The sequence below is a fragment of the Canis aureus genome, chromosome 8 (genome assembly GCF_053574225.1).
Source record: "Canis aureus isolate CA01 chromosome 8, VMU_Caureus_v.1.0, whole genome shotgun sequence".
Lineage (NCBI taxonomy): Eukaryota > Metazoa > Chordata > Mammalia > Carnivora > Canidae > Canis > Canis aureus.
The window spans coordinates 33,100,573-33,117,311 of NC_135618.1; the positions used below are offsets into that span (position 1 = coordinate 33,100,573).

Here is a 16,739-nt window from a genome sequence, read left to right on the forward strand (position 1 = left end):
ATATGTTGTTTCATATAAGTTCATTTCCTTTTTTAGAGGTGAAAATATCTTTTCTCCTTGCTCTGATTTCGGTTTTGCCATTGAAGTTAATGTCGCTTTTGCTAATTTAGAGTTGTTTTTTTTTAATTCAGAGTTTAAATCAATTTCTGATTTCATTTAGAGTATTCCACACAATGTTCATATCTTTCTCTCGTCACATCCCCTCCTTTAAAGTATTTGCAAGAACTGTGGCCTACCACAAACAGTCAAACATTGGGAAATGACAGTGAAAATTATTGAGTTGTATTCGAGTACTGGATTATTCAAATAACCTAGCAAAGCAACAGCACACATAGAAACACACATCACAATTGCTGATTTAATAACTTACTTTGTTTTCAGAATTTGTTGTTTCTTAGAATGCCATTTACCTGTCTGGGAACACCACTCATAAGTTTTTATATACTGTATTTTTTAAGTATAGATTTATGCTTTGGGATGCCTGGGTGGCTCAGGGATTGAGCATCTGCTCTTGAGTCAGGGCATGATCCCGGGGTCCAGGATCGAGTCCCACATCAGGCTTCTGCGAAGAGCCTGCTTCTCCCTCTGCCTATGACTGCCTCTCTCTCTCTGTCTCTCTCTCTGTCTCTCATGAATAAATAAAATCTTTAAAAATAAATAAACTTATGCCTTTTTTTTTTCAAGAATGACTCACCATTAACAGCAGACAGGGTCAAGACCATACACTTATAAAATGGCAGTAACTACAAGCATGACTGCCTGATGAGATCATGACTACTTCTTTCCATCATGTTCCTGTCCCTCTTCCCTCAGGTTGGGTGGCTGCCTTTCAAGTGTCCAGAATAGCCGATCTCTAACTTCCCTGGTTCTCAGGCTCTATGCTTGTCCATGACCCATGCCAGTTATCACATTACACAAATGCAAAAAAAAAAAAAAAAAAAAGTAGGCATGTGCTAACTTACCCTCCTTCCTGAAACAGAGGATAAAATTATACATTTAATTATATATTTATTCCACTTTCAGAGTAGTTGAACCCTAGAAAAAAACTGTCTAGAGAGACATATTAGTCTATCTTGGAGGTTTGAAATATTGGATTAGGCCACCATTTGAATGTTTAAATATCACGTCAGGAAAAGTAAATCAGATGACCTTGAAGACACTTAGAGCTTTAAAATACTGCTAAGGTTTTGATGGCAGGGATTAGCCCATTAAACCATTGCCACTGGCTGTAAGCATTATGATATTCTGAGGCTGGTGTGAGCCTCTGTACTGCTCAGGGCTTAGTTACTATGGAAAAAAGAAAAATCAGATTAAGCTGTCAGATCCCCAAATTAACATGTGCACCTAATTGGCTTAGTTTGTTATTATTATTATTCATACAATTACAATTTGTATCTATAGAAAATGTGATCATTATTTTTAAATTGCTATTTCAGAAAGGCAAGTTATCAATATTAACATTGTGACAGAATTAAAGAAAATTCATAAAATGTACAGAAATACAGCTAAATCCAAAATGGGCATATCAGTACATAAGTAGGAACACATTTTCAAGTTCTTGATATGCTTGGCCTCTATCCCATACTACTAATTACTTCTCAGCTCAAATGGGCAAAATCGTTAGCAATTTGCTTGGCAATAGGTGAAAAGATATGTTTCTTTTTTTCTTTCCCTGTGGAAAATTGTCTGCATTGTACTGCAATGCTGAGCAAGTTATTCTTAGCAGCACGTCTCTCTCCTCAGACATTTTATGGCAGCTTGGGGAATATTAAATGTATGATGTATGATTAATAAATAATTACAACTATGTGTCCAATCTTTAACTCCATATTCAAAAGGAGTTTTGACTGTGTGAAACATTTGCAAGGAGTTCTGAAAACAATATATTTATACATTTTAATTTAGATTTATTCCTGTGTTAAAGTACAAATATTTACATATTCCATGCATATTTTACATATAGAATTATTTTAACCATTATCAGTATACAACTACCTCCAGGGAGAAATGCAGCAAGGAATTTAGCAGCAGGAAAACATAGTAAACAACAATTTAGGACAGAAGGTAAAGAGCATCGTAAACATGGAGAATCTGAAATTAGAGAAAGAATTTTTAATTAGGTGGAATGTAATCACTCAGCTGGAATTTGTCTACATTACCAGAACAGGAGCATTTTGTTATTGTTGTGGAAAGTGCTTTCAAGATATTTCATTAACAAACCAAGCAGAAAATCCCATTTCAGTCTTATTCACTGTTTCTCTCTCTCTCTCTCTCTAAGAATACAGTGCAATATGAGCTTAGCTTATCTGTTATTGTGCAGTGATATGATATTGGAATGATTACGTCATTTGCAGCATGGTATAATCTTGGTGGGCTTAGGTCCTGAATTTTCTAGTAAAATCCCAAATTCCTACTTGATCAATTCTATGTGTCATCTTTAGATTCCAAAGTTATGGGCATTTGACTATGAAATAAAAAGCTGTAGCTGGTCAAAAGAACACTTCTAATTCCCACTAGACCACACAGTTTGTGCTCAAAAATGTTTCTTAAGCAATTTGTGTTGCAGTCCCTTCCCTTCCCCACTCTTATGCAAAGGCATGAATGCTAGAATATCAAACAGCCTCATTCCACAGCTGAACCAGTATTAGGCAGCATGGCTTAGCAGGTAAAAAGTTTGGTATTTGTGTGCTTGAATTTTAATCCCAGCTTTGCTAATCCTAACTCTGTGTGATGCTGGGCAAATGATTTAACCACTCTGTGCTTCAGCTTCCTCTCTTAAATAGACTTCACGATAATGACAATTTCTCATGGAGTTGCTTTGACCAGTTGGCATGCATGATCATTTGGTATACATGACCAGTTGGTATATACAAAACACCCAATAAAGTACAGAATAGTAAATGTGATGTATGTATTGATGAAATAAACACAGGTGAGAAAGGGGAGCATATGAGTTCAAATTCTCTATTATTAACTCAGTTATTCAGCTGCAGTGCTCTCTTTGTAGTCCAGCTCATAAACCCTAAAAAATGGATTTTGTTCTGTATAAATATGAGAAAGCAAAGTATTGAAGTTGAGAAACTTGCCCATCGTCTCAGCTAGTGACTCCCAATCTTTAAATCTGGATTTCACATCTGTGCTATCTTAACTCTGCTTCCCTAAGGTACCCAGAGATTTTGCAAGCTGATTATTGCCCTATTATATCATGCCTTGACCCTAATTTCATTGTTTACAAAGCTATGTAGCAGGCATAATTTTTAGACATAGGTTGATTGAAAAGCAATGTTTGCCTTCTCACAATAAAGACTAGTGGCTACAGAACCAGATTCTAGAGCAGAAGAGCCTATGTTCATAATATCAGCTCCACCACTGCCTGAGTGACTGTGGGCTAAATCTCTGTGCCTCAGGGTCCTCTTTTGCTATGTGGGCATAATAGTACTTAATTCAGGTTATTTAAATTTTAAATTAATTAATAAAGCACTAGAATAATGGCTGGCACATAGGAAGCACTACAGAAATGTTTCTTGTTAATACATTTATCATAACTACTACTGCTCAGGAGGCCTGGGAAGGGTTAGAGAAGAGACATTTAATGGTACTTCATTGATGTAACCATGGTCCCACAGAAATAAGTAAATGTATTCCCAGCTTTCATTCAAATAGAAAGTCATTTTTCTTGTCAAAAGGGATTTAATCTTCCTTCCTCACAAACCCTTGCTTTAGTGTTAAGGACATTGATCCTCAAAGAAGAGACATTTAGAGATACAGCTCAGCTTAGAGATACAGACAGCTGGGGATTATACAGGCCCAACTAATAATAAGCAAAAATGTTGAAAGGAGGCAAAGCTCTCCATAAAAACTGCTAAAGAGCCAGTGTCTAATAACTAGTCTTTGGTCAAGTACATAAACAAGAAACTAAAAGGGAATGGAAGGGGTCCAACTGACCTGGATGAATGAGAACAATGTCACGTGCAGGAGGTGGAGACTGGAACAGAGGCATCCCCTTGGTCAAAGCCTATGGAAAGCAATGAGTGAAGAAGAAAAGAAAATTAATTTCAGAAATCTTGTATGGCCTTGAAAGTTGGTCATAGGTATGTACACAGTACATAGCTCTTAGTACAGAATGTAGTCTTAGTTGTTTTCTGTATTTGCAGAATTCTAAGTATAAAAGTACTTTCAGGTCCTTTCAGTCCTTTTACAAAGAAAAGTTGCCTGAAGAGGCTGAACCCCACTCAGCTGTTTACTTGAGATTCTAGGGTTCATAGTGTACAAAATAAATAGCACTTACAATATTCTCTCTTAATAAGGCTTATTTCTGAGTGGGCTTTTCTTAGGCTTGCCTTGGTAGAGTTTTAGTTTCCCATTTGCTTTGTCTTTTGTTTTCGGGAGAGGAGAAAACTTGAACAGATTTGTTGAGAGACTCAGTGAATGGGTCACTAAGAGGATTGTAGATTTTAATAGACTCTTCTCTTGCCTTCCCACGCAGCTAGCTATTTCCTAAAATCCTAAGTTTGAAGGATTTGAAATAGAACTTTAAATATTATACAGCTGAATCATCAAAGGGTTTTAAACCTGCCACTGGATGAAGGGCAGAAAAAGGACCACCTGATCTAAAGCTGTGAATTCTTAGCACTGAGGATGGTTCCCTGGAGCAGAACAGAGAAAAACAGGAAAGGAAATGCTTAATTGAACCAAAATAGGCTACTATGATATACATGGAAAGCAAAGCTTTAAAATGATAAATTAAAATAAAAGGTAAAGACAGTAAAGATGATGTTAACTTTCTTTCCTGGAAGCTGCTAACTTATCTAGGGCAATGGCTCTCAGAGGCTAGAAAAAGCACTGGTCCATAGTGATGTTTTCAATGATCCCCGACAAAGTGAGGACAAAATGGTAAGTTTTTTCATTCTGTGTTTTTTTAAATTACTATTTAAAGGATTATTCCTTATTCTGGGAGTGTGTTTATTAGCATTTTTGTATTAAATATCCTTTAATTGGAAGAGATGGTGATAACATAAGGTAGTTTATTTTTTCATTTCAAAGCCTTTACTAATCAAAATTAAAGGTCAACACTATAAACCCCTCAATCAAAAAAAAATCTGATTTGTGAAAAACAAAATCTGAGACCCAGTAATCTAAGTCAGTTCTTTTCCAGAGAGTGAATTAGAATTACCTTAGGAGCAGTTTCAAAATAGACACATCCACTCCCCTCTGCTGTGAGCTCTCAGAAGGAAAGTGGAAAGAGAAGGAAGAGAGATATGTATTTTTATTTAAGATTCTGATACAGACCCTAATTGACATCCACAGTTCTCAAGAGAGAATGATCAACTATCATCCCTGGAAGACTCATATCTTCTTTACATTTGTATTTTTTTTTTAATTTATTCACCTCTGTGGACAGGAGACAAATAGTTTTCAATGAAGTTTCCTAAATGAGAAGAATAATATTTCGGGAAACAAGTTTCTCTGCTCCACATAAAAAAGATCTTTGAAGGGGAAGCTTCAAGCAAACGACAATTCTTTTCATAAAGAAATCATAATACGAAAACTCTAGGGATATAACAAATATATTCTTGACTGTGGTGGCAGGCTAAATAAAGTCCTTGAGCTAATTTTAATGGAAAAAGTTTCCACATACAAACTGAGTAAGTAGATATACTCTATAAATATATATTTCTTGTGCTCTAAAAAGCTACATGGGGGAATGCTAGAACAAATATTCAAATTGTGTAAGATGGGTGGCAGTGGAAAAGTAAACCCAGGTTCTTTAACACTGTGAAGCAAAATAAGATATTTAAGATACTGAGTTCTTCTCTGTCCTTGAATAGATTAGTCTAGTATCATTTTTTGGCTCCAATTTGGTTGATTTCTTCACTGGCCAAATATATCTATATATATTTATTTATATGTGTCCTTATTTATTGATTTCCATGATGGGCTATACTTCCTTACACGTAATACTGCAACTGAAGCTGTATACCCTATTCCCTTCCCCCATCCCACCCTAACACTAGCATAAACTGTTTAAACTCCTATGCAAATCCTACTAATTCTCTGGTGCCTCTTCTGTTTACACAAACAGTGAACACTTAGTATGTGACCAGGCACTTGCAAGGCCCTAAATGGCAATGAAGGGCAATAATAACTTTTAAGCAAATTATGGTTTAGGTGTGAAATATGGCTTAGAAGTCTTGAATAGAAACAGGGAGCTTCATTAGGAGGCTAAGGCAATAGGCTAGGACAATGATTGTCAAAGTGTGGTCTTCAAATTGGCAAAAACAAAATCACCCAGCAACTTGTTAGACATGTAACAAGTTATAAATTTTTATCCCTCATTCCAGACCTACCACATCACAAACTATAGGCTGTGCCCCAGCAGTCTGCACTGTGGCAAGCCTTCCAGGAGATGTTGATGTACACCAAAGTTTGTGAACCACTGACTTAGCAGAAGAGTGTTAGGAGACAAGATTACTGGCTGTGGATTGGAAAATAGAAAATACCTTCTACAGATGTTACTGCACTGAAAACATGATGACTGATAGGTGACAAGGAAGAAATGGAATAGCATTTGAAGTTTATGGTTTGTGTGATTGGTGCCTAGTGGAGCCTTTCAGAGATAGAGAAATATAGGAAAATATCAGGTTTGAGGTGGTCAGTGTATAAAATAAATGCTTATTTCATGTTGGGATGTGTCAAATATGAAATATTGGACATTCAAGTGAAGATATCCAGAATGGTAGGATAATAGAGAGATCTAAACAAAGGTAAAGGGATTAAGGGTTTAAGGTGAAGGGATTAAGATAAAGGTGATCTTAGGAGTGATTAAAGTTAAATAGCTAATAAAAAAAAACAGGAGGAAGATATGATTTTACTTATACATAGAATATGAAAAAGCTAAACAAATGGACAAAAACTACAAATGAGATATCATCTCCCACCTACAGAATAGCTAAAATCAAAAGCACAAGAAATAACAAGTATTTCAAGGATGTGGACAAAAAGATACATTCGTTTTGGTGAAAATGTAAATTGGCGCAGCCACTGTGGAAAAGAGTAGGAGGTTCCTCAAAAAATTAAAAACAGAAATGATGCAATAATTCCACTACTGAGTACTTACCTAAAAAAAAAACAAAAACAGTATTTCAAAAAGATATGTGCATCCCTGTGTTTATTGCAGCATTATTTACAATTGCCAGATATGGAAACCACTTATGTATCCATTGATAGATAAATGGATAAAGAAGTAGGGTATAGATATACAATGGAATATTACACATCCATAAAAAGGATGAGATCTTGCCATTTGTGACAATATGGATGGATCTAGAGAATATGATTCAAAGCGAAATAAGTCAGACTTAGAAAGAAAAATATCATAGGATTTCACTCATATGTGAAATCTGAAAAACTAAATGAATGAATAAACAAGTAAAAGGAAGACTCAAACCCATAAACAGAGAACAAATCCATTGTTGTCAGAGGGAAGGAGGACGGACAGAATGGATGAAGGGTAATGGGAGATATAGGCTTCCAATTATGGAATGAACATGTCATGGGAATAAAAGGTACAGCATTGAGAACATAGTCAATGGTATTGTAATAGTGATAAACAGTAACAGATGGTAGCTACCCTTGTGGTGAGCATAGCATAACACATGGAGATCTTGAAGTGCTAATAAAATAACATTGTATGTCAACTAGACTAAAATAAACATTTGTTTTATAAAGCCAGACTCAAAAATGTAGAGAACAAACTGGTGGTTGCCAGAGAAAAGGTGGATAGGGGGAATGGGAAAAATAGATAAAGGGGATTAAGAGCCACAAACTTCCAGTTATGAAATAAATAAGTAACAGGGATGAAAAGTGAATCATAGGGAATGTAGTTAATAATATTATAATAATGTTGTATGATGACAAATGGTAACTACATTTATTGTAGTGAGCTTTCTGTAATGTATGGAACTGCCAAATCACTATGTTGTACACTCATAACTAATATAACATTCTATATTAATACTTCAATTTAAAAAAAGGTGGAAGTAACTCAAGGAGAATATGAGAAGTGACAGAAACTGAAGATGGAGCCTAGAAAACACATTTAAAGACTAGATAATAGCAGAACCTAGGAGAGGAAAAATATGGAATTTTAGAAATTCAATAGTTTCAAGAAGGAGGAATTAGTCCACAGTTATAAATGTCACATAAAGGGGCACCTGGCTGGCTCAGTTGGAAGAATACGAAACTCCATACTGAGTATAGAGAATACTTAAGTAAATAAAAACTTTAAAAAATAATAAATGTCACAAGAAGATTAGAATAAGGAGAGAAGGATACCTGGATGGCTCAGCGGTTGAGCATCTGCCTTTGGCTCAGAAAGTGATCCCAGGATCCAGGATCAAGTCCCGCATCGGGGTCTCTGCAGAGAGCCTGCTTCTCCCTCTGCCTGTGTGTGTGTGTCTCTCTCTCTTTCTCTGTGTCTCTCATGAATAAATGAATAAATCTTTAAAAAAAAAAGAATAAGGAGATATCCATCACATTTAGAAATGAAGATAGTTGTGACTTTGCTAAGAGAAATTTCAGTAATAAAGAAATGAGAATATAGTAGGAGAAAAAAGGAATGAATCAGGACTTTTGGTTTCAGCCCCAATATGTAAAAAGCTTAGAATTCATCACTTTTATCCTTACAACAAAAAAAGTTGGACAAACTAAAAATAAATGACTTTTGTTGGATTCATCAGAGAACTGAGGTTTCAGGGAAAATCATTACCTCAAAATTGGACAGAAGGGGAATCATTCAGGAAGAAAGGGATCAGATATATTTTTCTGAAGTAGAAGCCATTGTTAGTCATAAACTGATAGGAACACTTAAAAACTAATTTTGGAAAATTGCTGGAGGATGACAATGGACTAGAATAAGTGTGAGAAACCCCTGGGAACCTTCATAATATCATAGACACTTCTTCCAGGTGATGGTCTCAATAAAGTTTCTCCCTGAACCGGTCATGGTGAGGAAGGAATTCCACTCTAGGGTTATGGGGAATAACCAAACACACAACAGCTGACCCTGGACATATGACTTGACTGTAATTTATTAGTCACATATACTCACAGCCCAAGAGTGATGAATATTGTATGCAATGCAGGAATGCATGAGGGTTTCACTTGGGAACAGAGTGAACAATAAGGTGCTATAGGAGGCAAGCTTAGTAATAGCAAGAGGGTGAGGTGACCCTGAGTTCCTACATAAGGATGGATGTCTGTGACAGTATGTTTTATCATAAATCCCAGCTAAACAGAGGGCAAATTAGGTTAGGCCATTCAAGGCCCTCCTGATTTTACCAAATGCCAAGGAAGCACATAATTCTAGGCTTTGACCTTACACCTCAGGCAGGGGCACTTATAACCATTGTGAACTATGTCTCAAATTTTATCAGAATAAAAATTGTGCTCCAGAGTGAAATTTTTTACCAAAGCTTAGCCCAGTTAGAGAAAGGGTATTTTTTCCACTCCAGGCTTAGCTAGCCTTTCCATCTCATAAAAAGGAAAATAAAATAATCAACATGAGTCAAGATTTCAAGAGCGTAGATAGGAACAAAAACGAGAGTAGATAGGAGCAAAAGAAAAATCAAACAAAAATCTATACCACTGGGGAAATAGTTGCAAAAGTCATAAACCTAAAACACAAATCCATTACAACACTGAGACTTAAATGGAAGATTATGGAATGCCTCTCTCCCCAAACTTCACCATCACACCAGCAGGGCTCTAATATAGTGACAGTGAAATATAGCTGGAAGAACTGGAAGACACAGACCCTCTCTAAGAAGGAGACATTAGGAAATTGCAAAGTCAAGAAGGGAGACAGAAGCAGGACACTAGAGAAAGTGAAGCCTATGACACCTATAGTTACAGAAAATATTAAATGCACCCCACTTCTAGCCAGATCACCAGATGTCCTCATCCTAAAGACTTAGTTACCTCAATTCTTATTACCTGATCTGAGATGCCCAGCTTTTGACAGAAAATTACAAGGCATGGCAAATGCAATAAAAAATACAGAATAAAAAGACAAAGCAACCATCAGAACCAGGCTTGCTACAACACAGATGTTAGAACTGTCACATGGGGAATTAAAAAAAATGAGTAATATGTTAAGGGTTCTAGTGGTAAAGTAAACAAACATCTGATAATATGAGAAATGAAAACTCTTAAGAAAGAACCAAAATAAAATGTTAGAAATCAACAACATTGTAACAAAAAAGAAAGATGATTTTGATTGGCTCCTCAATAGATGCAACACAGGTGAGAAAATAACCAGCAACTGTGATGACAATTCATCAGAAACTTCCCAAACTGAAATACAAAGAAAATAAAAGAATTTAAAAAAATAAAACAGGCATCTAAGAAATACCAGACAATTTCTAAAAGTGTAACGTGTGTAATTGGTATATCAGAAGAAGAAGAAAATAAAACAGTAATGGATTGTAACCCAGAGTATAAAATAAATACTCATGGGTCTATCATGATATAAATAGATGATTAAATAAATTACTAATGGGGGAAATGGATAGGATGTCCAGGCAGAAAAATTCCAAATAATTATATAGGTGCTTTACCCTAAAAAAAAAAAAAGCATAATTTCTCCTTAAGAATTGGTTGTGCATTGGAACTTCCTTCCATTGCACAGGTGTCAGGAGGAAAATATAGACTTTTCTATGAATTATTTCAAATTGGATAATCATATGCATTAAAATAAATTTTGGTCCATGCCTTACACCATATAAAAATAATTCAAAATGGGTCATATACTTGAATGCAAAGTCTAAAACTAGAAAACTTTTAGAAGAAAACAAAGAAGAAAATCTTTGTGACATTCAACCAGGTAAGTTTTCTTAAATGTGACACCAATATCACAATCTTTAAAGTAAAAATTTAATAATTTTACATAAATCCAAATTAAGAACTAGTTTTTATAAAAATAGTGTTGAAAAATGGAAAAATAAGTCGTTGACGGGGAGAAAGTACGTGCAAATCATAGAAATGTTAAGGTACTTGTGTTCATAATATATAAAAACTTACAACTCAAGGGTAAGAAAACAAACCAATAGTGAAAACTGACAAAAGATCTGAATAATTTCTTCACCAAATTGGATATACAAATGACATGAAATAATGCTCAACATTATTAGTAATTAGGAAAATGCATTAAAACCACAAAAATACATAAACCACACCTTCTTTATCCATTCATCTTTCGTTGGACACCGAGGCTCCTTCCACAGTTTGGCTATCGTGGCCATGTATACAATGGAATATTACTCAGCTATTAGAAATGACAAATACCCACCATTTGCTTCAACGTGGATGGAACTGGAGGGTATTATGCTGAGTGAAGTAAGTCAGTCGGAGAAGGACAAACATTATATGTTCTCATTCATTTGGGGAATATAAATAATAGTGAAAGGGAAAAGAAGGGAAGGGGGAAGAAATGTGTGGGAAATATCAGAAAGGGAGACAGAACGTAAAGACTGCTAACTCTGGGAAACGAACTAGGGGTGGTAGAAGGGGAGGAGGGCGGGGGGTGGGAGTGAATGGGTGACGGGCACTGGGTGTTATTCTGTATGTTAGTAAATTGAACACCAATTAAAAAAAAAAAAAAAACAAAAAAAAAAAAAACAAAAATACCTAAACACTCACTAGAATGAATATAATCAAAAAGGCATTCTAAATGTTAGAAAGAATGTAGGGACACTGGAATTCTCATACACTACAGGTAGGAATGTAAAAATGGCATAAGCACTTTGGAAAAAGTTTGTTAGTTTCTTTAAAAAGTTCAGCATACACTTAGCATACAACACAAAAATTTCACTTCCAGGTATCTCCCAAAGTAAATGAAAATATATGATCAGATAAAGACTTCTACGTGATTATTATAGAAGTATTATTTGTGATACCCAAAACTTGGAAACCATTCAATTGTCTAAAAATAAATGAACCAACTCTGGTATATTTGCGTAATAAAATTCCACTCAGCAATAAAAAGAAACACACACATATATAAATGTAAAACACAAAAGAACCTCACAACACTATGCCATATGAGAAAACTTATATACAAAAACTACATATTGTACAAATCCAAATGCTTGAAATTTCTAGAAAAAATAAAACTATGAAGACAGAATCAAATCAGTGGTTGTCTGGTGCTGGGAGTGAGAATGGGGTTAACTCTAAAGGGCATGAAGGAAATTTTTGGGGTGATGGAAGTGTTCTAAAACCAGAATGTGATGACGGCTGCATATCTCAATATATTTACTAAGACTCATACAACTATATACTTAAAATAGGTAAAATTTCTGGCCTGTAAACTATATCTCAATAAAGATATTTTAAAACACAGTGAGTATTTGCTAAAGGATGCAGAGATTTTACTTACTTGAAAACTATGAAAGTAAAGACATAAGCTCAGATAGAAAGTAAATAGACTTGATGGAGATTTATTTTCCCCTATAAAACTGAGAAACCATTGAGCAAATGTAGTACAAAGAAGCCAGTAAAGAATAAGAGGTTAAAAACATGGCAAAGAGAGAAAATCATTAATAGATCTGGATCCTTGAAGAAACTCAAAAGCAAGTAGATTCACTTTAGGCAAGAAGGATTACCTCATCCTCTGCAATGGAGAGGAGTAGAAAAGACAGATGAAATTAAAGAAAACAAATGGTGGTGATGGGGCAAAAAGGCAGCAAGAGCTCTATCCTGGTGGTGTCACTTACTTAGAATTAAATGGAAAGAAAAATATATTTCTTAGTCATTCAGATTCTTCCTAATGGTTACAGACTCTTCAATTAGCTAGTGTGAATGCAGAGTGGTGTTCTTTCTAGCTGAAGTGAATGTATACCTGTAGTTATAACAATCCAACCTGGCAAAAATAATCTTCAGCATCAATCAAGGAGGAGAGGTGTGTACAGTTGGGGGTCTGAGTGCAGAAGAGTTTAGAAAAGCACCTGATTGCAACTGAAGAAAAAGCTGATTGGAATCTATAGGATTCCTGAGAACTTGACCTACAGCTGAGCTTGGAGGTAAGGAGTAAATAATTACCTCATTTCTCCTGTTGGGCATTTTCCTTCAGCTCTTCTCCATAGCACAGGGTGGATGAAAAAAAAGGCTGGTGGTTAGATGAATCCATTAATGCTCCAAGTATTTCCCAGAGGTTTCTCTAGCAACTGCTTTAACTCAACTTGATTGCTCTAGCATCCTATCTTTCTCTGCAACTAGTCCCTACATCAACCTACCACCTTTTTTTTTTTTTTAAAGATTTTATTTATTTATTCATGATAGTCACACACAGAGAGAGAGGCAGAGACACAGGCAGAGGGAGAAGCAGGCTCCATGCACCGGGAGCCCGACGTGGGATTTGATCCCGGGTCTCCAGGATCACGCCCTGGGCCAAAGGCAGGCGCCAAACCGCTGCGCCACCCAGGGATCTCTACCTACCACCTTCTAGTTCCATCTGCCACCATATTTTACCTCAAAGTCCTCTATAATTATTTCACTTGTGCATATCTCTTCTCTGTTAAGAGCATTATGTGCAGGGAAACCATTTCTTAGGATTTCTTGGAGTCCCACTTTAGTTCTGAGCAATTAGTAGCACTCAAGTTTTGTTAAATTGAAAATAATTTAAAATTATCATGAAATAGCTACAAATAAGCTATTTGGAAACAAAATCTCTTCTAAAATATTAGTGATAATTATGTGTGTCCAATCTAATTTCTAATTTATGTTCTGCCACCAAAAAGCTTGATGGCATTGGGCAAGTAATATAACTTCTGTGAACCTACTTTTCTTAATCTTGGGTTGGCTTAGATAACTTAATGGGTTGGATTAGATAACTTAAAAAATTAGCAATGATTTGTTTTTCCAACTTTAAGTGAGCAAGGGGACTGATGCTAATTGTTTAAAAACAAAAAATAGGTAGATGACTGTAAGAAAGAAGAGAATCAGATTTGTTTATTCCTAGATTTACTATTATAATTTCATGGCACAGAGTATAAGACATATAACATTATTCTGTATTTAAATATTTGTCAAGATATTGATTTGTTTGCAAATATTCACAGAAAATTTATTTATAATAGTCAAGAACTGGAAGCAATCCAAATGTCTAGTTACTTGTTAGTGGATAAACAAATTGTGGTATATACAATGGAATACCTTTCAGCACTAACAAGGAATTAGTCATTGAAGCATACAATAATATGAATGAATCTCAAAATTTGTGCTGAGTAAATGAAGCTATGCACAAAGGCTATATTCCATGTATATGAAATTATAAAGAATTTTAAATAGAAAAAGGAATATATGATATTTTACAGAACAGAAAGCAGATTCTTAGGTGTCAGTTATGGATGACAGAGATTGTCCAGAAAGGAGCCTAAAGGAACATTGTAAGTAATGGTATTTTCTTGTGTTGCATTGTAGTGGTAGATTTGTGCACATAAATAATGTCAAATGAATGACTGGCAACTGACATCCTTTTCAATGTCATATCCCACTCCTCCTGGGTAGGAAATAAAGCATATGAAGGAATGAAGGAATGATATGTCCTTCATCTCAGTGGTGAGATTGAAGGTAACAACATGAGTTCATATTGCCCTCAAAAAAAACCCCAAAACCCTAATTTGTCTAACTATATGAGATTGGGCATAAAGAAAATGAATGTGGGGTTTATCTTCGATAGGACAGCTCTGAAGTAGATAGTTGAGGGGATTAGAACACATCTACTATGGTTGATCATGGAATTCAGATAGTACAGACCAAAATAAAAACAGAGTATATTAGATGCAATGAAAATGAAAGGTCCAATGGAAGAGAAGGACTAGGTGAGCTATAGGTACAGTAGAAAGGTACAGAAATACTGCCAAGTGATGACAGGGTTCCAAGTTTGTAGAAATGAAATTGAGATGTTCAGAGTAAGGACATTGACTACAGAATTTTGGAAGATACAAAAAGTGGAAGTTGAAGCTGCTAACATGTATTATAAAGGATGTGTGGGAAATGAACTTTTAAGTCAAATAATTACATATTTGAAAAAAGATTAAAGAATAGGTTGGTGAGCTCCCCCAACCTATAGCTCTATCTTGCTTTTTATCCATTCAGTCACTCTATCTATGTCTTGGGATTAGAGCATTTAGTTCATTTACATTTAAAGTAATTATTGATAGGTATGTACTTATTGCCATTTTGTTACTTGTTTTATGGTTGTTTTTGTGGCTTTTCTGTGTTCCTTTCTCTTTCTCTTGCTCTCTTGTCTGTGGTTAGATGTCTTTCTTTAGTGTTATGCTTGGATTCCTTTCCTTTTACTTTTTCTGTATCTATTACAAGTTTTTGATTTGTGGTTACCATTAGGTTCCTATATAACATCTTATGTGTATAGTAAGAATTGATTTTTAATGAAAATTTTTGTTCTATTTAATGTTATCGAAAGAGAAAATAATTTCTAAGAAACGAAAGTTGGTTTTAAAAATAGATGTAGTGATAAAATATAGCACTGTGGAATTGAAAATGACTATTCAAAAATACAAATACATCAATATTAAGTAATTATGCCCATGATAAATATCTATTTCACATACATGAAGAAAATATAATTTTAATATAATGTCTTTTTATTGCTCAATTTTGAGTCTTTTGGAGCTAGATTTAAGTTTGCTGTAATTTTCACTTGATGATGAAGCTAAAACCTATCTATGAAGTTAGGTTGTTTTTCTCTGAGAAAAGTTGACCCAGGATGGTAGTAAAAAAAAAGGAAATCTTATCCATATTAAAAAAGGATTAAGTAAATCTAATGAATTGCTTGAAGAATGGATACTAAGCTATAGTGTAGATAAAAGTTGAGGTTATTGATTTGTTCAAAGTGGAATCTAAAGGCTGAAGTAGAAATCATGGATACATAGCATGAGCAATATTGCTTTCTAATCTGCCCTGCCCCACAATGAAGCACACCATTTCAAGAAGGCATTCAGCTTTGGTTCTCAGATGAGCTTGGTGAGAACAGCTGCAAGAGATACTTAAAAGGGATTCTCACTATAGAAAAGGAGTTCCAATTTCCCTTATAGAAGTCTTTGATTCATGATAAAGTCTATGACTAGGAGGTTAAGTAAAATCTAAGCATTTCATAAGGTTGTAATATATACTTTCCTTTTTGTAGCACTAAAAGCTAATGAACTGCTTCATCAAATAAATATTTAGTAATTATTTCCCAAAGAAAAGTGAATTCTTATAAAGGTGTTACAAAGGGCAGACAATAACAGTATCTATTAAATCTTAACTCTTCACTGCTTGCCAAATAGTGTTCCAAGTGCTATGCATTTAGAACATCTAATTGACAAAAAACAAAAATTAAAATCTAAAAACCATTTAAGCTATTATGCTATTCCCATTTTACAGAAATAAAAATTGAGACACAAAGAGATATAAGAAGGTGACATAACTAATAAATGAAAAGGCCAGAATTTGAATACCAATGGTGTGATCATAGATCATAACTCCATTCATTATAGATACACTAGCCTTTTCATATGTATTTTTTACTGAAGTCATCTTTTTTCCACTGATGTATTTATTCTAACATGGTGAAAGTAGAAAAGGGAGCAGGACAAATTATCTCAGCATCTGGATCACTGTCTGCTTGCTCCTTTGACAACCTTCATCAATCTTTCAAAATCTTCCTCCTGGTTATA

General features: G+C 34.9%; 1 protein-coding gene across 8 annotated transcripts in view; it reads right to left on the minus strand.

Annotated features, from left to right (window-relative positions):
- Nucleotides 1-16,739, minus strand: part of LOC144318580 (uncharacterized) — a 97,375-nt gene that overhangs the window by 24,468 nt on the left and 56,168 nt on the right. For all 8 annotated transcript variants that reach the window (XR_013384633.1, XR_013384632.1, XR_013384631.1 and 5 more), the window contains 3 exons: nt 5,174-5,223; nt 3,946-4,015; nt 1,996-2,091 (listed from right to left, as the gene is read on the minus strand). Coding sequence is in view for 2 of the 8 variants with exons in the window: in XM_077905665.1 (XP_077761791.1) it covers nt 1,996-2,091; nt 3,946-4,015; nt 5,174-5,223 (216 nt within the window). In the remaining 6 variants the exon portion in view is untranslated. The remainder of the gene's footprint in view (nt 1-1,995; nt 2,092-3,945; nt 4,016-5,173; nt 5,224-16,739) is intronic.